This window comes from Mauremys reevesii, linkage group 1 (genome assembly GCF_016161935.1).
Source record: "Mauremys reevesii isolate NIE-2019 linkage group 1, ASM1616193v1, whole genome shotgun sequence".
NCBI classification, from domain to species: domain Eukaryota; kingdom Metazoa; phylum Chordata; order Testudines; family Geoemydidae; genus Mauremys; species Mauremys reevesii.
In genome coordinates, this window is record NC_052623.1 from 37648598 (window position 1) to 37670374 (window position 21777).

The following is a 21777-nucleotide window of genomic DNA, read 5'->3' on the forward strand; positions in this document are numbered from 1 at the left end:
GGGGCATGGCAGTGCATACCTAACTAGTTTACAAATCAGATCTGAAAGTATCCTTGACCATGTTGACCCTACTTTAATGGGATTTCTATTGAAATCTGTGAGAGTCTTGCTTAAGTAAGGATTGCAGGAGTCTGGAAGTTTATGCCAGATAAAGGAAATAATGTATTTTTCTAAATTATCTTAATGACACACATGTGTTTTGCTGCATTTTACTGATGATAGATTTTTTTTCTGATTGTTTCTTGGCAACTCAGATATGCAGAGAAACTAATTTCAAAAGTCAGCATTACTGCCACTTTATTATTTGAAAAAAATGTAAAATGCAAAGATGTGTGTGTTAAAATGCTGCCATCAGTTCTGAGAATTTCATAAGAGGCAGCTGAATAGAGATTAATGAATGTGAAAAGCCTTGTGCTCATATGATAAATATTACACGTAGGACCTTCTCATTCAGAGGTGAGGGTGCTAACCCATGAGCTATACTGACATATGGTAGTATAATATCATCAGGCATAATTTCATAAAGGAAATAAAATTGATTAGGTAGTGCTGAAAAGTGCAGTTAACAAAGTAGTACTGTATGTAAATAGTTAACATAATTCATAAGACTGGATTATTTAACTACAAGTGAGAGGCTTTAAGATTATGCTGATATATCAACCAGCATAATTGCTAAAAGAGCTATAATTCTATGTTATTAGGCTGCTATTTGAAATACGGATTATAGGTTCTTCTAATTTTCATTGAAACTGATTTAATTCTGATTGGCTTATTATTCTCTGCCCATGTATCCCAATGAATCCCTGTTGCAAGAAACTTTCCTGTGAAACGATGAACACCATTGAGATTTGCAAGGCCACACTGATTGAACCACCAGCCAGTGTTATCGCTGAAATTACTGCAGCTCTTCACGGGCTGCTCTTGGATAGAACATACTGGGTTGCATCCATCATTATCTACATCAAAAGTGCTGAAAGGCATTGCATTCTGATTATCTTCCTTTCTGTATCCTCGAAATGCATCACCTGAGTGAAACAGACCAGAAAGAAACTGCCATAAATGTTAAGATATTTATTTTTGTACAAAACCAAAGCCCTATAATTAATGCATAAATTGCATTTTTTAATCCTCTTTTGTTGGAAAGCTGCATTTCTTCAAACATCCAGGGTGATGTGTTATGGCATGACACCACAACTGTGTGTGAGAGAGAGGAGGGGAGAGGTAGAGTTATGTGCTGGAGAGAGAGGGAGAGAAAGGAATAGTTATTACTGAAACCAGGAGGAATACTGAGAAGTGCAGGAGAATTTGAAAAGTGTCAGAACAAATCATGGCTTTAATGTGGCTTTATAACAATAAGTACTTAGTATGCATGTAATCTAGAGCTTTCTGTCCTCAAAAATAGAAACAAAAGATGGGGAAACAGAAAAAAGAGAGGTTGTGATTCAGATTTTCAGTGGTGGCCTCTAATTTTGATTGCCCATTTTTAGACACCTAAGGCCTGGTTTTCAGAGGTGCTGAGCAACCACAGCTCCAGATGAGCTGTTTCAAGTTGGAATCTAAAATATGAGGTCACTTTTGAAATCTGGTCCATTGTGAGTGGCTCAGGCCCCCGAGAGAGAGGCAATCTGTAAACTATTTTCATTATAACACAGGAGTTCTTGACTACCAGTCCTGTACTTTAACCAGGAAATACTACTTCCCACAAAGAAGTACATCAGGTTAAATAAGACAAAGGACTGTCTACTGCTGGCTACCAAGAGAGACAACATGTGAAGAGAAGTGAGCAACCATTAGTATAGTTTTGGAGGAATACTGATACATTTTAATAAATGTGACAGGAAAACAAAAGGGCTGAAATGAGATGAAGTGTACTGTAGGCTCATTAATAGAAAATTGAAATACCTTTACCCGTTTGGAATGGCCTTAACTCTTCTTCAATACAAGTACTTAAATTGTGATTTCATCCACTACATTTACAGAACTGCCAGTGATATCAATGGAAGTTCTACACACTCTGGGCTTCATTTATTCTGTTCAGGTTTTTTTTTCACCCTCATCAGCATGGCATCGAAGCATCTTCCAGTAGTCCATTAAATAACGTGACTAACATCTGAAAGACTCTTATTGACTTCAGTAGGCTTTAGATCAGTCCCCGAGCAGCTAAAGAATCAGACCCTTATTGCATAATATATCTCACACTTAACTTGAATTTACTCAAATTCCTTCTTGGGGTGGGATGGGGGGGGATTATGCCTACACAAAAAATAAACCTTAATCCAACCAATCACCATAGCATTAATAGTCACTCACTTCCACAACTTTAAAATTCATCATGCACAGAAATAATTTATTTTATAGAAAAACACAAATTAGAAACGGACATTTTTCATATTATCCTAACTAAATATTTCATCATCTCCACCTTTTTTAGACAGACTTATTTTAATACTTAAGGGCGTGGTCTTACCAGCAGTTCCTGAATAACGCCCTAAATGGATTTTAAAGGAACACGCTTCATCCTCTAGCCAAAAGTTGTCATAAGATGCATAGGCATATCTGTCATCTTCAGATTCCAAACCCACATAAAGCATAAAGTTTGATCTTTTTTGATTTACTATATGAAAAACTTTCCTCAGTCCAAGCCAAAAGTCCCCTGTGAAAAAAAATATAATATAAATCACATAAACTTTGTAAAAAATATCTATAGAAGCAAAATTATCTCTTCCATTTTCCCCACTCTATTTCCCTTCCTAGACCAAAAGTAATGAATATTGTGCTGGTTGAAAGGAACATGCTTACTTAAAAGGCTTAGGAAGGAGGAGAAGGTTCTCTAGTTCATTGTGAAAATCTATTAACTAGATTCTCCTGTAAACATGTCCTAACTAAGGGCTGGTCTACACTAACGTTGTGAGTTGATCTAATTTACGCTAGTTCAGACACTCTCCCATCGACATTGTACTTCACCTCCCCGAGAGGCGGAAGCTGACATCAACAGGAGAGTGCTCTCACATCGACTTAGTGTGTCTTCACCAGACCCGCTAAATTGGCACTGCTGCATCGATCACAGCAGTGCCAATTTAGCCAGTAGTGTAGACATGGCCTCGGTGACATATATACAGAAGTGAGAACTAAATTGCAGTATACACTGCAGGTGTACAAAAAATTGGGTGGATTGTCTGCTTGGCCACACATAATCCAGTGTCAATCTTAATAGTAACATTGCTAATTAGAGCCACATCAAATCTCAAACCCTCTTGATAAGAACATGTTTGAGGTGTGATGCATTTATGAGCCTTAGGCCATGAAAGCTTGCCCAGCATGGGTTGTGGTTGTTTATGAAGCTGAAAAATTGCAAGCTTTCCTTCCTTGAACAAGCCCTGGTACTCCTCTGAAGGAGGAGCTGTCCTTACACAGAACTTTTCATTTTCTGATCTTTTCATTTGCTCACAACTTTCAGAAACTTGCAGCTATTGGAATGAAATTTTACAGGACCTGGGCTCTGCTTCAGGAGAAAAAAACTGGAGTATAAGCAAAAAGAGTAGAGCCTTTTTAAGTATGAAATGAATGGGGGGAAAATACACTTGATCCTCCAGCCCTTGTGCAGCTAAAAATCCCTGGAATTCAGTGGGAGTTGTGACAAAGTGTGCCCAAAGAGACACTCTGCACCCCAAATTCACCATATTAATACATAATTGTGATATGTTTTATACAAAGAATGCCTTGTGAGGTATCATTTTAAAAGTCTTAATCTGTTGAACGTTAATATCCTGCTAAATTGTGAGGTTGGGAACACCCACAAGCAGCCTTTCAGGTACAACAATAAAAAGGCCAAACAACACGGCTGTCTCATTGAGGAGAATACAAACACTCACAAGGATTACCTCAGGAACTGTGTACAACAGGAGCAGATTTACCCCGAAATATACCTTGCTGTGGCACGGGGCCCCCAATGACAGGGGGCCCCAAAACATAGGTGCGAGAACAAAGGATGTGGGCAGTGCTGTAGCACCCCCACATTTTATGCAGGGCTCTGCTGCCACCCCACGCCCGGGGTCCCGGCTGCCGCCCCATGCCACTTATGTTAAAACATATTGTTAGGAGCCCAAAACCACCTGGGCTCCTGGGGAGACAGGTAGGGCCCGAGCCCAGCCACTGGGGCTGCAGTGCAGCTGCCACAGCTAAGGGGGATCACAGCTGTCTGCTTTGCAAGGACCCAGCAGCCGGGGGAGGCGAGCAGAGATCAGTGTGCGGAGGCAGTGAGGTGGCCGCTCATGGAGCCGTATCCCCCCTCCTCACCTTCAGGTGGGTCTTCAGCCTACATGGATCTCTGCCCGCTTCTCCGGACCAGCCAGCGTGGGGCCGCCATGTGCCTGAAGCTGTCCTTGGCCATGAAGATCTTGGTGTCTCCTTCTCCAGCCCCATGGTGGCTCCACTCATGTCTCCAGGGCATCCGGGGTCCCAGCTGCCGCCCCACACCCAGGGCTCTGCGGGCTCTACTGCCACCCCACAGCCCATGCCCAGGTCTGGACCTGCGCCTGGGGTGGACAGAGGTCTGGCTTTCAGCACCCCCACTATTAAAAATGTTCCAGTGCCACTGGCATTAAACCTAATTGGGTGGTCCAAGGCTCACCCAGGCCCACCCATGGCTACGCCCTGGCTCTTTCAGACATTTTTATTGGCCTAAAATTGAGGTCAGTTTTTTAGCAATAATGAAGTGATACTATGAGTCTGGCAGTCAAAAACGCAAAAAAATGAAGGCAACGCAAGAAGACTAAGCTAAGCGACAGTTTATCATCTTATTTTAAAAAGCTTCAAGTATTGAATAGTGGACATTCATCAAAAAGTATGGGTCAGGAAACATCTGAATCATATGATCACTTGCCAAGTTGTGGGGATACCACGATGACTGCAAAAGTTGAACAAGTGGACTCTGAAGTGACAATGGAACTACAATATATTGGTAATTTTGTCAAAGTAAGGGAAGAAACCTACCCTGAAGACATTGCATTATGGCCAAAATCTGTTTCACTGGAAATGATAGAATATTTCTTAGAAAATAAACCAAAAAATGTAGATAATATGGAAAATTTGAGAAAAGAGTATGAGGTTGGAGGTCGAAAGCAATTAGAGGTCTTCATGAGTCCCATTTTCTGAGGATGAAGAAAAATGGGAGGACAGAACTAGAAATTGGTTGATTTTATTTATTTATTTTTTTGAAACCGTTAAGGCAGTCTACTGTTATGTTTGCAAATTATTCCCTGACCATAGTAAAGGAAAGCAAACACTCTACTTGGAGAAACATTGCAAGATATATTGCTGATCATGAAACTCCCAAAGCTCATATAAATGCTATGTGTAAATTTGTTCAAAGGTGTAAATTATCTGGAAGAATTGATTCTGTGTTATCAGCAGAGTTTGAAAAGGAGTGTTCTTATTGGAGGAAAGTGCTGAGACGTGTTGTTGCCATGATCACTCTGCTGTCTTCTTTGGGACTATCTCTAAGAGGACATGATGAGTCATCATTGTCAAATCGAAAAGGTAATTTTTTAACCTGCTTTGAATATCTTAGTGAATTTGATGATTTTCTCAAAGAACATTTGAAAAATTATCAGTTTTGTGGCTCAGGGAAATCCAACTTTTTAACACATCAAACCTACGATGAATTCATCACTATAATAGAAGAGTGGCTCAGAAACCAATTCACTGATAAAGTAAAGGATGCCAAGTACTATTCCATAATAGTCGATTCAACACCAGATGTGAGTCATGTAGACCAATTAACGTTAATTTTAAGATATGTGACCGCCAATGGTGAAATTGTAGAGCAATTTCTTTGTTTTGTCCTGCTAAAATTCCACACTTCTGAATGTCTAGAGACAACTGTTTTGGAAATCATTGCAAGTTTAGGTTTGGACATCAAAAACTGTTGTGGGCAGAGCTTTGATAACGCCACAAATATGGCAGGAAAATATTCAGGTCTACAGGCAAGACTGAACAATGCAAGCCCCTGTGCTTTATTCATACCATTTTCCAGCCATTTGTTAAATTTAATCTGCAACGCTGCAGCCAAATCTTGTGAGGGAGCTACACATTTTTTTGACTTTGTTCAAAATGTGTATGCCTTTTTTTTCAGTTTCCACGCATCAGTGGAGTATGCTACAATCACGCTTGGAGCAGGCAAATGGAAAACATTTGACAATCAAAAGAAATTGTGACACCAGGTGGTCTGCTCATGCAGATGCTGGTTTGGCTTTGAAAATGAGCTATATATAAAGAAAACCTTATTAGACATAATCACATCAAATTCTGAAAAAACGCATGCAGAAACTGAAGCAAAATGCTTAGCAATATAGTTTGAAAAGTATGATATTGCTGTTTTCACTCTTTTGTGGAATCGTTTACTTCAAAGAATGAATGCTGTCAGAAAATTCCTGCAAAAGGTTGATACAAATTTACTGAATGCTGCACAGTTGTTAGCCTCAGTTAAAAGTTTTGTCATGGAAGTTCGAAATGACTATAGCTCGGTGGAAGCAGAGGCACTAACATTAACAGAAAATATAGGTTCCTCTGATATGTCTGACGAGAAGCGTAAAAAAACCAGGAAGTTATTTTTTGATGAAACTAGAGACAATGAAATCAATTTAAAAGGGAAAGAAAAGATCATTGTTGAGATGTCAATGTTATTTGTGACACAATAATAGTACAATTGAGAGTAGAGGTGAATCTCTAAAGAAAATTGTTGATTTATTTTGCATGTTTTTTGAAGTAGGAATGAAAATGCTAAAAGCCACTACAGTAAGAAATTAAGTGAATTCTACCCAGAGGACATAGACACAAATCTTTTTGAAGATGAAGTGAAACATTTAATTCATTTTATAGAAAATGATGAGGTCTGTGCTTCGAGATCACCAGTTAATTTGTATACACTTGAACATGACGGTTTGCAGGCAACCTTTCCAAATATAGAAACCATTCTGAAAATATTTTTAAAAATATCGGTCACAAATTCTTCTAGTGAACATTCGTTTTCTGTATTGAAAAGAGTTAACAATTATTTGCAAAATACGATGAGGTAGGAACATTTGACAAGTTTGGCAATATTGACAATTGAAAGTGCGTCTTTACAAAATATTACTTACGATGACTTAATTGATAATTTTGTAAAGAAAAAGTGTAGAAAAAAAAGCTTTCTGAATTTTTTTTTTCAAATTGAAAATTTCTTCAGAGGAAGTTAACTTTTATTTTTCCATTCATGTATCATCTATACTTTTTATTTTTACCCATTTTTCACATTAGCATAATGCAAATACAAGATTTCATATAGACCAGAAGTTCTCAAACTGTGGTCCGAGAACTCCATTCAGGTGGAGCGAGGAAAGGTTATTAAGTATTTTTTTATAAAGCGCTCTTACCCAAAGCACTTTACAATAGTTAGCTAACGGTACAAACAACATTTGGAAAGATCATTAAGTGGTCCGCCGAGACCCTCAGCAATTTCTAAGTGGTCCGCGGAAAAAAAGTTAGACTACAAAAACAATCAAGGTACCTCACTTATTTCATTTACTTCCTATTACTTATAATATAGGAGGAAGATGAAGGAAAAAAGAATGAAAAACGGGGTGGGGAGATAAGAGAGAATGTTCTTTTTCTTGGCTGGGTCCCGGGGGGAGGGAGGGCAAAAAATGAAGCTGCGCATAGGGCCCCACTAACTCTAAATCTGCTACTGGCATACAATACAAACCTCTCAGAGATAGCACATACCCAAGGGAGACTTGTGACGGGCTGGATCACAGAAACCCCCTGGGAGCTGCCACCTGATGTGCCCAGACTACTTCTACCCCTGCTTTCCCTGCCAGCTCGGGACTCCATCACCCTGTCTTGCTGAGTCAGAGACTCCCGTCTGCTCCAACACAGACCCAGGGTCTGAATTACCTGCCCCAAAGCTGCAGGTTTGCCTGAAAGCAGCTCACAGAAGTGTTCCTGTCTTTAACACTCAGATGCCCAACTCCCAATGGAGTCTAAACCCAAATAAATCCATTTTACCCTGTATAAAGCTTACACAGGGTAAACTCATAAATTGTTCGCCCTCTATAACACTGATAGAGAGATATGCACGGCTGTTTGCTCACCCAGGTATTAATACATACTCTGAGTTAATTAATAAGTGTCATAAACAGATAGTTAAGGGTTAATGTCTCTTTTACCTGTAAAGGGTTAAGAAGCTCAGTAAACCTGGCTGACACCTGACCAGAGGACCAATAGGGGGACAAGATACTTTCAAATCTTGGTGGAGGGAAGTCTTTGTTTTGTGCTCTTTGTTTTGGGGGTTGTTCGTTCTCGGGACTGAGAGGGACCAGACGTCAATCCAGGCTCTCCAAATCTTTCTGAATCAGTCTCTCATGTTTCAAATTTGTAAGTAACTAGCCAGGAAAGGCGTGTTAGTCTTATGTTTGTTTTCTCAACCTGTAAATGTTTCTTTTTGCTGGAAGGATTTTTACCTCTGTTTGCTGTAACTTTGAACCTGAGGCTAGAGGGGGTTTTCTCTGGGCTATATAAATTTAAGTACCCTGTAAAGTATTTTCCATCCTGATTTTACAGAGATGATTTTTACCTTTCTATTTCTATGAAATTAATAGGCAGCAGGGTTAAAACAAATAAAAGGAAGTTCTTCTTCACGCAGCGCACAGTCAACTTGTGGAACTCCCTACCTGAGGAGGTTGTGAAGGCTAGGACTATAACAATGTTTAAAAGGGAACTGGATAAATTCATGGTGGCTAAGTCCATAAATGGCTATTAGCCAGGATGGGTAAGAATGGTGTCCCTAGCCTCTGTTTGTCAGAGGATGGAGATGGATGACAGAAGAGAGATCACTTGATCATTGCCTGTTAGGTTCACTTCCTCTGGGGCACCTGGCATTGGCCACTGTCGGTAGACAGATACTGGGCTAGATGGACCTTTGGTCTGACCCAGTACGGCTGTTCTTATGTTCTTATGTTATGTTATTTCTTTAATTAAAAGCTTTCTTTTTAAGAACCTGATTGATTTTTCTTTGTTTTAAGATCCAGGGAATTGGGTCTGGACTCACCAGGAGTTGGTGGGGGGAAAGGAGGAGGGAATGGTTAATTTCCCCTTGTGATAAGATCTAAGGGGTTTGGATCTGTGTTCCCCAGGGAAGGTTTTGGGGGGACAGAAAGTGTGCCAGACACTGACTTCTGGCTGGTGGCAGCTTTACCAGATCTAAGCTAGTAAATTAAGCTTAGAAGTGTCCATGCAGGTCCCCACATTTGTACTCTAAATTTCAAAGTGGGGAAAGAAACCTTGACAATAAGAAAAAAGTGATTTTATTAAATACAGAAAGTAGGATTTAAGTGGTTCCAAGTAGTAACAGACAGAACAAAGTAAGTCACCGAGCAAAATAAAATAAAATGCGCAAATCTATGTCTAATCAAACTGAATACAGATAAATCTCACCCTCAGAGATGCTTCAGTAAGTTTTTTCCTCAGACTGGACACCTTCCAGGCCTGGGCACAATTCTTTCCCCTGGTACAGCTCTTGTTCCAGCTCAGGTGGTAGCTAGGGGATTCTTCATGATGGCTCCTCCCCTCACCTTGTTCTTTTCCACCCCTTTATATATCTTTTGCATAAGGCAGGAATCCTTTGTCCCTCTCTGGGTACCCACCCCCTCCTTCTCAATGGAAATGCACCAGGTTAAAGATGAATTCCAGTTCAGGTGACATGATCACATGTTACTGCAAGACTTCATTGCCCACTTGCCAGCACACACATATACAGGAAGACTTACAGGTAAAACACACCCATCTGCAGACAATTGTCCTGGTTAAAGGGAGTCATCAAAATTCCAAACCACCATTCATGGCCCACACTTTGCATAATTACAATAGGCCCTCAGAGTTATATTTCATATTTCTAGTTTCAGATACAAGAGTGATACATTTATACATATAGGATGATCACACTCAGTGGATTATAAGCTTTGTAATGATACCTTACAAGAGACCTTTTGTATGATGCATATTCCAGTTACATTATATTCACTCATTAGCATATTTTTATAAAACCATATAGACTGGGTCCTGGTGGGAGGAGGGGCGAAAATGAAGCTGCGCACAGGGCCCCACTAACTCTAAATCTGCCACTGGCATACAATACAAACCTCTCAGAGATAGCACATACCCAAAGGAGACTATTTGACATATGTCACAGCAAAGAATCTTTCCAGCAAGTTGGAAGAATATATAAAAGGGAGAAGTGACATCATGAATTGGCTTCACTCCTCTTACAACACAGCACCTGAAAAGACCTCAGGAACAAAGACTGAACTGGGGAAGGGGGGCCCCAGGAGGGAAAGAAGGAAGCCTGCCTCTGTAAGGAAGCTTGGTGGGCTGTTTGTACTATCTAACAGGGTGAGACACTGCTTGATTCAAATCCTATCCAGTTTAGATAATTTAGATTGTGTTTTTGTTTATTTCCTAAGTCATCTTCTTTGATCTGTACACTTATCACTTACAATCACTTAAAATCTATCTTTCTGTACTTAATAAATCTATTTATATTTTACCTAAAAACAGTGTGGTTTGAGTGAAGTGCTTGGGGGAAAATCTCAGCTCAGTTAACAAAGGCTTATACACATGCCTCTCCACACTGAGGGAGGGGTGAACTGGGTAATAAATGTATACCGGTCAGGCTTTTGAACAGGGCAAGACAATACAGCTCTGGGGTCCGAGGCTGTGGAGCTGGGAAGAAGCCTTCATGTAACTGCAGCTGCGCGGATCCCTGCCTGTGTAAAAGTTTGCGTGAGTGCAGGACTCAGCATGGTCCGCAGCTTGTCCCAGCAGTGCAGTGTGAGAGGGCACCCAAGCTGGTGAGACAGAGCATTCAGTGGTACCCCAGTTCCAGGTTGCACCCCGGGGGGACCTGTCATAGGAGTGTAGCCAGCATTAGGACATCATGATTGGGTCCAAAGCCCTTTTTTACAATAGAAAATATACTTAGAATCTGGAAAATTTAGAACATTTATCTCTTGAACATATTAAATTAGTACCTGAAAGATCTCCAAATCCATCCAGGTATTCTGACCAATTTCTTTGGAAGTCAATTATCCCGTCGGTTCTTTTCTGAATCACAGTCCATCCACCTCCTTTAAAATCCATATCACACAAAACCTAAAACAGAAATGTGAATGGCTAGTGAATATCCTCTGATGAACCACTTACTGATGCAGCTGCAACATGGAAAATAACTTTTAAAAACCAGGACATTTTCCAAAATGACATCCCTTTAAAATGTATCAGAAAAAGTACTCTAAGATAAATGACTGGACCCAATAATGTTATAAGATATTTCTATATTGCCTCTTAATTGATTGGAAGACTTGATCAGAGAATTACTGAACTAGTGGAACCACCTTACATATATATATATGAATAAATATATTATCAGATGTGCTGGGGGAAGTATGTGTGTAGACACAGACACACACACCAATAAACATTATACTATGTTTGTATTTGTCTCCGTTTGAATTGGAAACATTTGCAATGAGTATGTATTAATAATGTTCAAAATTACATATATGTACAAGAATATTCAGTATTACATTTCTACTTCAGCAGAACAAAATTGGAAAAAGACATTAAAGGTGACAAATATTTCATCACCATTTTGTGCATTTTCCTCCTTTGCTTCCTACTGATCCTCTTAATTTAGTTTTCCAAACAACTTCTTATCCGAGATTTTTTTTTCCTTTCCAGTATTGTTTGTTATGCACGGGAAACACAGACTCCTAAGTGAAGGACTCACCAGGTACAGGAAGTAAAGAAAGAGCTTCTTTTCAGACATATCAGAATCACACTAATTCACCCTAGTGGGATGGAAAACTCTGCATGAAATAGATCCTGATCCAATCAAGCACTTAAGTACATGCTTAACATAGGCAAGCGTGTAGTCCCATTGAATGCAGTGGGACTACTCACATGCTTAAAGTTCTTTGCTGGATTGGTATCTTAGTCAAATTTATGCTGTAGTGTGTGTTAGAGATAGAGTCAATGCATGCGAGATCACATTCCCCAGTAGGGAATATCACATCATGTGCTTCACTTTCTCCTGATGTTCAAAACCTTTTGAACCCCAATATAACCTGACTCAAATATTGGCATACTCACCCATTGTCAGGGCTTGTGTACACTAAAGATATTTTTCAAATATTTCCCACCATAGCTAATGCTAATTCAGCTGCACAAGTGTTATCAACATTAGGTGCCCTAGTGCAGAACAGTGTGCACCATTTTAGACACCGCGTCACCTAAACTTGTTCAAAGGAGGTCTAATCATCACAGGGCTTAAAATGGCGGTTGCAGACAGTGACCTATTTATCTCTAGGCTCCAAATGTTACTAATACTAATAGAGCTTAACTCCTTAGAGCTGTAAGTCAGTGGGAGTACTCATGACAACAAGGGTAAGTACTGAGTACACTGTTGTTGCTCAGTAACTGATAATAATATAAGTAAAGGAAGGAATCCTGGAGCGAGTTTAGAAAATTGTCTCCATGTTCTGCTGAGTGAAAGCAGCAGAAAGTTTATGAGCCAGATCCTTAGCTGTGCCACAGCAGCATACAGCAAAGCAAAGGAGAGGAGTTGTAACATTGGTCACCTTTGCCACTCCCAGAGCCTGAGTTTGGATAGGAGCCAGTTTGGACCTCAGCACAAGTTACAGCAGCCTCGGGGCTGCACTCTGCTGCACCCAGTTGCTTATGTCCCCAAGTGGCTTTTCCTGCAACCAGGGACTGCAGGAACACTGCAGCACTCTTTCCAGGCCCTCTTTCCTCTGGAAACGTCCCTTATGCTAGAGCCAGGAAGGGGATAGCATAAAGCTCACTATGCTGAATCTCTACAACCTGGGGATTCCTGAATCTCAGGTAGCTGAGTAAGTCAACTTCCTGGATGCTTTGAGCTGGCCCTAAATTGTGGAAAGAAAGAACAATGCAGGGGCTAGAACAAGTCAGACCTGCTTGCTGGGAGAATCACAATGAGCTACAGGGGCAGCCTAAAAACCCCAGTCTGAAGAGAGAAGGATACAATTCTCTACCCATAGAGAGGTGATGGCATTTCTAGAGCAGACCACAGGAGGGAAACAATTACAGTCACCCCAAAAACTGTGACAAGGGTAAAGATATTTTGTTTTTATTTTAGTTCCTGTTCGTTTGAGGGGCTTTTTGTTTATTGTTGTTGGACAGTTGGTTACTGAAATTAATACTTTTATGCTGGCTTTGGTTGGTTGTTTTTTTTACTGGGACATACTGTCTTTTTTGTAATTTTTTCATTTAGTTATGTTTTACAAGCCTTCCACAGCTCTTGACTATGAGTGCCTTAGAAATGAATTATGAGTTATTTTGTCTACAGGTTTATGTCTTAATTTCTTGAGACTTTTGTTCTTCTATGTTTTAAGCTTTAATTGCAAACACATGTGTTTGTCTTTTGCTCTTTTTATGCCTTATCACATCGGTGGTTTTACATAAAAATATTTTCCCTTTAATATCATTCTTTAATAAAACACACACACATACTTTTGGACATTCTCAGGGAGATCCTGTCAGCATGATCTGCATTCAGATCTGTGTGACATCTATTAGACACGAAATGAGAGACCTTTCTGTAAGTGGAGGTTTTGTTCTCATTATTTATTGTTCCTTCATGGTTATAATTAATTTATGACTATTTTTCCCTTTGTCTTCTACTCTGTCAGTATTTTAAGGAATCTCCCCACTTACTTGATGTCTCCCACATCTTCAGATATTGGCAGTAAGTGCAAAATGTAGAAAAGTGTCAAAAATGCTTTTGAAGTGAAAAGAACTTTTTCATTTCAGAAGTGTTTGCACTGTGCTCTGAAACAGGTCATAATTTAACCACTTGAAGTCAAAAGTTACAGCAAATGGACTGAGTACTCTCTTTTCTCACTGAGAGGTAATAGTTAGATCTCCTCCAGTAAACACCTGATTTTGGAAAAGGCATGAATAGTTTTCTCAGCTGGAACCCTCCACTTCAGAGCCAAATCCTGACTCCTGAAGAAAGCCTGGAATACATGAGTTTGTGCAGTGGGTCTGCCTGGAATTGGGACAGAGAGAATCCTCCTCACAACAATCTGTGGAGCATTAACGCAACTGCTTCTGTGAACACTACCTCTGCTTTAGTAGCATCTGTGGCCTCTGCAGTCCACTTCCATGGGTAGAGTTGGCTGGTGATTCTGGGTAAAACATTTTTTGTCCTAAGCCCCATCCCCTACACTACGGTGAGAGAACTACTGAAGGACAAAGTTCTTTAGTACCAGGTGGAACCCAGACACACTGTGTAGCCTCTGCAGCTGGGAGAAGAACCACATTTCTGCTACTTTTGAGGGCTCCCAAGGCCCTTCTTTAGCCCTTTCATTAGATTTTGCCATATATGACAGTTTTATGTGCACAGGACTACAGGTTTGGGCTCAGAGTTTTGTGACTATTTTGTGGGATACAGTAGTAGGGTCCTCAGTGGGGTGGGTGGCCTAGTGGTTAGCATCCACTCAGTGAGAGGTTAGTGGTAGGTAACGCCGGCCCACCCACTCCACCAAACTCCAACCCAGGGTCCTAGGAGGGTCAGTAGCATTGACCCCTGGAGGTGGGGGGGGCCTTTTGAGTTATCCTCCCTGGGCTGCTTCCTGTCACTGCTCCCTCTGTTTCTGGTCCCAGATAAGGAAAAAGAAAAAGGAAACCAAACTGTCAGCACCAGCCAGGCTCATCCAGTCCTGGTACTTCAGGGCACCTCTAGCCCCTTTTGGCATGAGCTTGCAGCATAGGTCTGTACTCCGCTCCAGCCTTCTGAGCTGGGTTCTTCCCTTTTCAACCCTGTCTCCAGTTGGAGCATGCTCTGCAAGATTGGAGGGGTGGGGGTAGCTGGGCCAAGTATTGTCCTTCAACCCCTGCCATCCCAGTGTGCGGTTTATATACCCCATCACAGGTACCAATTGGCTAGGGCTGGACGGGACATTTCTACCTGCTTCCCCCATCCCCGTTTTGTTACAGCAGAGGTGTGTATATAATTAGGTATTATAGTGTAGTATTTGTTTTGTCCTCCATTCTTCTTCCAATAACTGAATATCCCAGACATGTATATGCAAAATTAAAGTGGAAAGGCCTGTAGATGCAATGCCAAATCTCAGCTAACACATATGGACTTCTTAAAACAGAGCACCCAGAAGCAGAAACAACAGAAAAACATTGGACATTGAATATTCTTTTTAAAAAAATAAGAATTTAATCTGTTTGGTTTCTGCGAGTTCCAATTTTACCCAGACTTTGAGGTCAGACTCAGAACTAAGATCATTATCCTCCTCACCCACTACCTCCCCCACTGACACGGAGAAGAGCAAAAGTGTGGAAACATGTGGATTGGGTGGAAGGGACAGCTGTTTGCATTGCATAACCAACCATACATAGGCTTCAAGGTACTGATGAGGGTTTTAAAATTCACATTGCTGGGAGGAAAGGACAGTGCAGCTAGGAAACCGCAGCCCTATATGCTCCCAAGGAAAGAGGCCCTAAATTTTCTTGCAAAAGGCCACATAGCTTAATGCAGCATTAACTCTTCCTCTACTCCTGTACCCTGCCCTTAGATAAGGAAGGATTATGCAGCCACAGTGAGGAACCCAGTGTCCATGTTGCAAGAGAGCATCTCTGTCAGTTTTGAGAAACTAATAGAGGGAATAAAGATTACAAGAAAATACCCTGACATCTCTGGTTGTGGGGACAGAATTTCTTTCAGTTCCTTAGTCTTTGTGCAGGTGTGTGCCATTGTCTAGTCATGCTCCATGGCCCTTCCATGGCCCTTTTATTCACACTCATAGGAGGAGAGCAAAAAAGCAATGTCTTTTCCACTCATTGAATGATGTGGAGTTTTTATAGATAAGGATGATTCATTGGTTAATGGCACTAGCCTAGAATGTTCAAGATCAGGTTCTGCTCTACCACAGATTTCTGAGAAACCTTAGGCAAGTCACTTAGCAGCTCTGTGCCTCAATTCCCCACCTGTAAAATAGGGAGAATTGCACTTCCCCCACCTCACAGGTGCGTTATGAGGGTGACAAAGTGGGTGAGGAAATAACTTTTATTGGACCAATGTCTGTTGGTAAGAGAGTGCTGTGTCAACTCAAAAGCTTGTCTTTCTCTCACCAACAGAAGTTGGTTCATTAAAAGATATTACCTCATCCACCTTGTCTCTCTAATATCCTGGGACTGGCACAGCTACAACAACATTGCATACAAGGGGTGTTATAAAGCACTCGGCTATTATGCTGATGAGGCCATATAAAGTACCTAAGATAGTAAGTTTTCTTCCAGGTGGTTTTCACTGTATCTGAAAAGAGAGAATATGGCTCTGTATCTGAGATTATATTTCTTTGCAAGAACTGGGAAAGATTTCAAAATTGTAATTATGGCAGAACCACTTAGATGGCTCTTACTATAAATTCTTATTCACACAATGAGAAATATCCAAGGAAAATACTTTAAAATTATTAAACATATTCTACATACATATTTTCAAGTAAAGTCTGTCCAATATGTGAGATAATTTTATTACCTCATAAGGGTAATTTGATCCTTCTGGATGGATTATGTACAGACCACTGGGAGTTTTTGCAACTGAACCTATGGTATCTTTAATATCAGTGCAATCCAGTCCTAGAGAACAAAATTATTCAATATAATTTAGGTTAAACATTGCAATAACAAATACAGATTGCAACAAAAGGAAAGCACTTAGATGTAAATGTATGAATGATCTCAAATTAAATTTCGTTGTCAAGTAAATTATAAAATTATCTTTAATCAGAGATTTATTTTGAAAATGTGAATTCTCTGGAATGTGGTAAGGTCAGAAATAGGCAGAGAATAGAGAAAAAGGAACTTTCCACACACAAAAAAAGCATTAGGTGCAGTTGATCTTTCTAACCATAACTAGCACTGCATAGAAGATTACACACCATGGATCTGATCCTGCAAATCTTACTCAGGCAAAGATCATATTGAGTCAATGGAAGCTTTGCCTGAGTAATGGCTGCAAGATAAATCCCTTTATGTAAAGCAATTGCTGACCCCCTCTTGTAAAGATTTAGATTTACAGTTTAAAAATCCTTTAAATCATACCATATATCAAAAATATTTTGCTTAAAAGTATTAGGACAAATCCTGCTTGACTTACTCAAGTGAGCGGCCTCATAGAACCCAATGGGACTGCTTAGAGGTGAAATTCCTCTCCTTGGAAGCATCAGAACAAGGAGGGCTTAAGTGTAACACAGGTCTTGTGTTTTACCAGATGCACAGGCATGAATTTCACCCAGTGTGAATAAGGAAGCAGGATTTTGCAATGTGCTGAACAACCCTGCATCCCCAATTCAGAAGGGACTCAGCACCTGTGTGACAGCAAATCTGATATTTTCCACAAATATCATCCATCTGGCGTAAGTTTTCTTTAAAAAGAATCCAAAGTACTTTTGCAAAATTAAGATTTTAAAACAGTTCATAAGTTTTCCAAAGCTTATGCAGTACAAATCACTTCTGAGTAGCTATTATAAATCCCCAGGAGCGCTGCCAGTTTTTTGGCGCCCTAGGCGGCGGAAGGTCCCGCCCCCAAAATGGCACCCCCGACAGAGGCAGCGGAAGGTCCCACCCCCGAAATACCGATGACGACCAGGGCGGCCGCCGCCCCTCAAATGTTGGCGCCCTAAGCGACCGCCTAGGTCACCTAATGGGTTGCACCGGCCCTGTAAATCTCATATCTTCTTGACTTTGCTTTTCTCATTTCCTTATCAGGACACTTATAAAGATAAAGAGAAAAGACGTAAAGGTTAGACAAGAAAAATACTTACCATGAGACTGAACTGCTTTGTAAGGAAGTGGATCCAAATGTTTTCTCAAAACTTCTGCATTCAAAAGAAGGACCCTGTTCATAAGTTCACTCACCTGTAAATTCAGAAGTAAACAAGAGTTTAAATACCCTTAGACTGGAGCACTGAGATCTGAAGTCTTATGACTTGCTTCTTCCCTTTATACAGATGTTCTGTAGTTAATTTCTATGATGCATGGTGATGCACACTTTACATATCCATAGGCCATGCTGAGTGCCTGATTTTCCACTGCCTTGTATTTGAGCAATCATTTAGGACTTGATCCAACTGCCACTTAAGTCAAGAGAAATTTTTCAAAGGACTTCAATGGGACTTGGGCTGGAGCCTTATATCTGTGCAAAGTGAGTGCACAACGGTTGTTAGACACTATCAAAGAAGAATGGCAGCGTTTTACATGCCATAAATACTTAGATTTACCACAGTAACACAATAACTATTAATGTGTGTCCTAAGTGAAAATAAATTTTCATATTATAAATAAAAATTAGTACCTGATTAGAAAGATAATCCAAAGAAGACTGTTGGTCATCCATCATATTTCTTATCAGCTTTTTTGTACTTCTTGCATATTCAACAAGAGAGTTCTGCAAATTTCCTAAAAAAGAGATATTGTCACCCACTACCATATTAAAACTGTAGAACCATTTTAAGCTGCATACACTTCATGCTTATTTTATGAAGTTTATGTGAACACCAAAGATGTCTTATTTTAGGGGGCTTAAGTGAGACCTAAGTGGTGCATGGGCTCTGGACTAGGCCCTCAGGAGACATGAATTGGCATAGCCCCATTGACTTCAGTGGAGCTGTGCTGATTCTGCAGAAGATCTGTCCCTTCAGAAAGGCTCTCTGCACAAGGATGAATCTCAGCCTCTTACAGCATTCGTAGGTACCAATGTGAATGATACCTTAGAAATACAAATGCAAATAAAAGACAGGTAGATATCTAAGGTTTTCTGTCACTGCAGCTTCAAATCTTTTGCTCATCTACCAACACTCATGCTTCTGGGCTTTGCTCACATGCCAATAGACCTAAATGTAAGACAGACAGAAGATTAATAATGCATGTTAAAAGAGACACGGAAAAGATAAGCAACTTGTTAGAATATTCTATGGCAGATTGCAGCAGGCTCTGCGGGGTTTGACAAGGCAGGGGAGAGAGCACAAGGAGTCCTCTTCCACCTGGGTATCTGCACAAAGGATAACCACTGTCTCAGCCCTTTTATGCCCACCAGTAAATCCTCTGCATGGTGCCCAAACTGAGTAGCTAGGTGTAGTGCTGGCCCACGTGCCTGGGAAGAATCAAAGTAAATACAGTTTGCTATAGGTACATAGAGCATAGGTGAGTTTGTTGCTGACCCAAAGGCTTTTCTTAAGGAATACATACGGCACATGTAATGTTTTTCTCCTTGTAACATTTTAGCTTGAATATCACATGGCACAAGGCATTGTTCCTTTTGTTTTGAAATAGCTGTTGATTTATTTTTTTCTGCAGTCTTGGGTGGTGTTTGCACAGCACTGCCATTGAGTGTACCCTGTTATACCAAATAATGGAAGACAGATTATGTTTTGAATTTGCCTTTTTATCCTTGTCTTAAAAAATTAAAGACAATAATTGCCAGCTAGTAACTCAAAGCAAAGACCATAGAGCTTTGAGCCCAGGTACTGTTGAGTGTTTCCTGCTCAGAAGCTCCCCCAGAAGATTGAGCCAGAAGTAAGTTAGACGTTTAAAAACAGTCTTAAAAGGCTCCTAAAAACTGGCTGGTGAACTACTTCCACCTCCTGGCATTGTAAACCTAAGGCCTGAACTTGCAAATACTCACTGCTAGGCTTAGAGCTTGCTGCCATGAGCAATCCCATTAGAGTCAATGGGACTGCTCGCAATATAGTAAGTATCACATCCAATAGTCCTTGTTAGCAGTCAAGCCCCACAACTAAACAAAATTATTTATGTTGTGGTGAAGAAGAAGATCTTCAGGCTTATCCCTTTTTACTCACAATTGTAGTCCCCCTCTGTCTAGTACATAGTACAAATTATCAGGTAGACCTCAACCTGGCAAATACTGACATATAGATATATACTCTACCCAGCTAAGAAGTCAATAAACTCTAACCACATAGACAGCTCATATTTACAATCAAATACTACATTGGCAAAATATATTTAATTTCCCTCGAGCAGAAAGTTTAAATGGACACTATCAACTTGAAATCTAGCCAATTCTAAACAAAGGGGGTCAAAAACAGTTTCAAGGCACTGCCCCCATAGGGTTTTGTGGTTATACATTAACATGTTCACACTTTTAAAATGTTTTTCACTCCCCTGTTGCTGTGTGAAACCCACAGCATCAACAGGGGGAACTTATTATTCACAAAGTTCTGTCAAAGTAAACAAATTGAAAACATGTTTTCTCTGATCCCTTTGGGCTGTGATAACCAGTGGTGTTACTTGTAACAATATAGGTAAAAACTCAAAACTAGTTTCTGCCTTGCAGAAAGGAAAAAATGCAATTGACTTTCCAAACATTTTCTCCAGATTCCCTTTTTGCCCTCTAAAGATTGATGTTTTTAAAATGTCATTGTTTTGTTACAACACTGTATAGTGATTGTCTATTGTGTTGTGCAAACTGAAGCATGATTCTTATAGTATTATGATTTTAAAAGGAAAACCTAATTTATTCCTGAATATTTCTAAAGCATTTTTGGTCCTCCCCTCCTGCTCCAGATTCCTCCCTCTGGCACTAGGACAACAGTGGCATAATACTGCATAAGTTTTTCATTGTCACCTGTTTTTCATTTTTAAAAGTGAAAGCAAAAATAACAAAAGATTGTGAACTGACAGGTTTTAGAAAATCTCTTGAATTACTAGGAGTATCTTGTGTCTCCTCTGCAGATAAATTTGTATCTTTCTTGGACTGCAGACTCCACTCTCAGTTGAAAATAATCACAAACCGAAGCAAGAAATGTTATGTAACAGTTAAAACCAGACCACTTGAAACAGAGTTCCGGAGCAGAGTTTCATCCTGGCTACCAACCAGGTATTAACCAACATCCATGTTCAATTACACAGGGTCAATCTATTATTTTTAACCAGTATTTATATAAAAACAAAAGCAAACAATTATTAAAAGACAAAGGGTCAGATTCTGATCTCAATTATATGGCTATAAATATCTGTGTAATTCTACCGAAGAAATGGAGTTACTCTGGAACATATGAATTAAAAGATTCAAAACTCAAATAACACTTGTTAAGAGGAATGTTTCTGTGTTCCACTGTTAATGAACTAATTTTCTTGCTGCAATTTTAACAGAGTTTTTTTCTTTCACAGAGGAAACTTAACTTTTCTATACATCATAGTCCATCTAGGGTAAAACAATCTACATTTTAAAAGCATCACTCACTGTTCAGAACCTCTATTCAGTTGCATTAATTATCTTATGAAATCAATGTAATTGAAAACCTTACCTTAGTAGAACAGGGTCTGACATTACCTAGCACAGTCTCACCCCCAATGAAAAAAATGATATTTAGACAGATCAATGAAGTTGGACTAAACTGGATCATCTTTTACTTGAAGAAATGCAAACGCTTCAACAGGTTTCAAATTTCTGTGGAAAGGCTTGTTCACTATGAAGTCCTGAGTCAAGTATTTGGGAATGTGTACAGCACAAATAGCAGCCAGCACATTAGTCCTTTTATGCCTGGATTTAACAAAACACATTTTATTCATAGAATAGAAGATGTATATACTGCACTTAATACAGTGTTTTGACCCTGAAAGCAATTACTGCTTAGTACCTGCATATGACACAACCAATGTATT

The 21777-nt window shown here is 39.9% G+C and overlaps 1 protein-coding gene across 1 annotated transcript; it reads right to left on the reverse strand.

Moving 5' to 3' along the window:
* Positions 1-641: 641 nt before the first annotated feature.
* ANGPTL5 (angiopoietin like 5) lies at positions 642-21518 on the reverse strand. The gene is made up of 8 exons (XM_039512454.1): positions 21420-21518; positions 19339-19486; positions 18446-18549; positions 17916-18009; positions 16628-16728; positions 11064-11184; positions 2468-2653; positions 642-1025 (listed from the first exon to the last, which is right to left on the reverse strand). The coding sequence occupies exons 1-8, from the start codon at positions 21516-21518 to the stop codon at positions 706-708; spliced, it is 1173 nt and encodes a 390-aa protein (XP_039368388.1). The 3' UTR covers positions 642-705.
* Between the last annotated feature and the right edge of the window lie 259 nt (positions 21519-21777).